The sequence below is a fragment of the Galeopterus variegatus genome, unplaced genomic scaffold (assembly GCF_000696425.1).
Source record: "Galeopterus variegatus unplaced genomic scaffold, G_variegatus-3.0.2 Scaffold2059, whole genome shotgun sequence".
Lineage (NCBI taxonomy): Eukaryota > Metazoa > Chordata > Mammalia > Dermoptera > Cynocephalidae > Galeopterus > Galeopterus variegatus.
In genome coordinates this window covers 28639-31054 of record NW_007728170.1, presented here as the reverse complement: position 1 = coordinate 31054, position 2416 = coordinate 28639, and the positions used below count along the sequence as shown (strand labels likewise).

The window sequence follows — 2416 nt, the reverse complement described above, 5'->3', positions numbered from 1 at the left end:
GGCCGACCCCATGGCTCACTCGGGGGAGTGTGGCGCTGGGAGCACAGTGGCGCTCCCACTGTGGGTTCGGATCCTATATAGGGATGGCCGGTGCACTCACTGGCTAAACGTGGTGCGGGCGACACCAAGCCAAGGGTTGCGATCCCCTTACCGGTCACGAAAAATGACAAAAGAAGCCAAAAAAAAAAACCTCTCTGCTTTTGTGCAAGTTTTCAAATGTTCATGATAAAAAGTTAAGTGGTAATTTTAAAAGCAAGTCTAAAAAGCTACATCATAACAATACTTTTCTAGATGATTCCCACACAAAAATGAAGCTGGCTTTAATGCCTACCACTAGATTTCTGTGACTCAAAAATATCATCAGTTGGAAAATCCACCATTAATTTAATAATAGTTGTTCTGAGGAAAATAAATATGCAACATTACATACACACTGATTATAAACTATATCCCGATTTCAGAACTGTTGAAATGTGTCATATGTGCCTCAGAATTAAGGTAATCTGGTAATTTTTTTTTTGTAAATCGCTAATAGGAATTGTGGTTACTAAAAAGCCAAGTGGGAAAACAATGGTGTTCAAAAATGATGTCCATTATTTATTTTTTCATCATTTATTTTAACCCATTAAACTGGAATTTGTGTTACTCGAGTCTCTCTCAAACCTAAGAGGAAGTGCCTGCTGAACAGGCTTACGAACGCAGATAATTGTCGGTTTCCACTGCCTATACATTATCAGCCTTGTTTTATTATTGTATGTTCATGAGAGTAAAAAAGAACTGTGAAGACTATAAATGCCCAACTGCTACGGACCTTGAAACGAGTTAGAATGATTTTGAATCTCTGAGAATCAGCAACATTTCTGGACCATCTTGGAAAGAGGCACCATGGTAGAGGCATGAGGCCACCTCCGGGCTGAGCTGGTATGTTTCGGAGGAGAAAAGCCACATCCCGGACATAGGGCTAGGGAGGTGTGACATGTGCCCAGTGGTTTTCTTTTTACCGTGCAGCTCGGGAGCGTCTGCACCTGCAGCTGGACCTGCCTTGCTCTGGCAGGTTCTAGCTTGGGGGTGTGAGAGGCCAGGCTGCAAAGTGAAGCTGGCAAAGAAGAAAGCCACCAGGTCTGCAAACACAAAGTGGCCCCAACCCCAGCGACGGTGGTGACTTACTGTCTTCCGGGAGGCTGTTTTCCCGCTCCTCTCTCTCCATCTGCTGGCACCAGCCCTCCATGCGCTCTCGCTCTGCCTGGAGAAGCTTCAGGAACCAGTGACCGTCCCGGTGGCACACCGACCTCTGCACAGCCTCCATAGGGTCTTCAGTGATAGAGTCAATCCAGGGGTCCGGGGGAGGCAGAATAGAGGGGTCAAAATCTGTGTCAAAGTCGTCGTCAGCTGCACAGGCGTGGTAATGGTTTCCTGAACCCTGAATGCTGACTGTGGAGGTGCTGGCGTCCCGGGAGAACTGTCTGGCTATTGGGCCAGGACACGAATTGTCCTCCATAGATTCCAGAGAATTTTCCAGATTGTCGTGGAAGTCCAGGTCAGCCTGTACCGCTGTTGTCACGCTGTTGGACCGAGTGAACCTGCGGAAGCTTGGGAGAATAGAAAAAGGGGATTTAGTTCAACGACCTTCCTTAAAGCAAAACTACATTCTGCCTTTCTTGATGGGTGTGGCAGCAGGGGTCTCATCTTCTGTGTGTGGGGTGGCTGGGGGTAGACCCCTGATGCAAGCATATTAATTGCCATCACTCTAAAGTAAAGGACACAAGGGCTGGCCAGTTAGTGAGTGAGTTAGAGCACAGCCTTGTAACACCAAGGTCAAGGGTTGGGATCCCCATACCGGCCAGCTGCCAAAAAAATAAAAATAAAAAATAAAATAAAGAACAATCTCTCTCTTTGTTCAATATGGAATATTAAAATATATCTGAAGAAATTTTACAAATGGGACAAAGTGTAGCGCTATCAAGGCCAGTATAATGCCCAATGTCCAACTTCCTCCCCAAATTTGGGGTGGCCTATATCCTGAAATTCAGGTTGGTGATGGGTAAGGAAATAATTCAGTTTTATCTTGGTCTGTGTCATTTGCTAGAAATGGGGGAAAGGACACAACCCAACCTAGACCAAGACTATCATGAATCCTGCAAAGCCACATTTTTCCAGGGGCAGCTCTTACCAAGTAAGACTACCCAAAAGCAGACTGAAGTTTCACTAAAATTAAAACTCCTTTCCTCGTAAGGGTTCGTCTGTCTGTTAGTGACATAGATCATCATTATTACTTGGTACAAAGCCTTTGGGGCAAAATTTGGCTTAGAGTTCTTCATTACTGCCCTCCCCGTGCCTTTAATTTTCCTTCCCACCGTTTTATCACCGAGGTGCTAAAAGACAACTTGTTAACAGATTCAGTCTGAGCATCTTATGT

The 2416-nt window shown here is 45.4% G+C and overlaps 1 protein-coding gene across 1 annotated transcript in view; it reads right to left on the bottom strand.

Moving 5' to 3' along the window:
• Nucleotides 1-1589, bottom strand: part of LOC103596622 (disks large-associated protein 1) — a gene marked incomplete at its 5' end in the record, with an annotated part of 25629 nt that extends 24040 nt beyond the window's left edge. Inside the window, one exon of the mRNA XM_008580287.1 lies at nt 1168-1589. Coding sequence (XP_008578509.1) covers nt 1168-1589 — 422 coding nt within the window. The remainder of the gene's footprint in view (nt 1-1167) is intronic.
• Nucleotides 1590-2416: the final 827 nt, after the last annotated feature.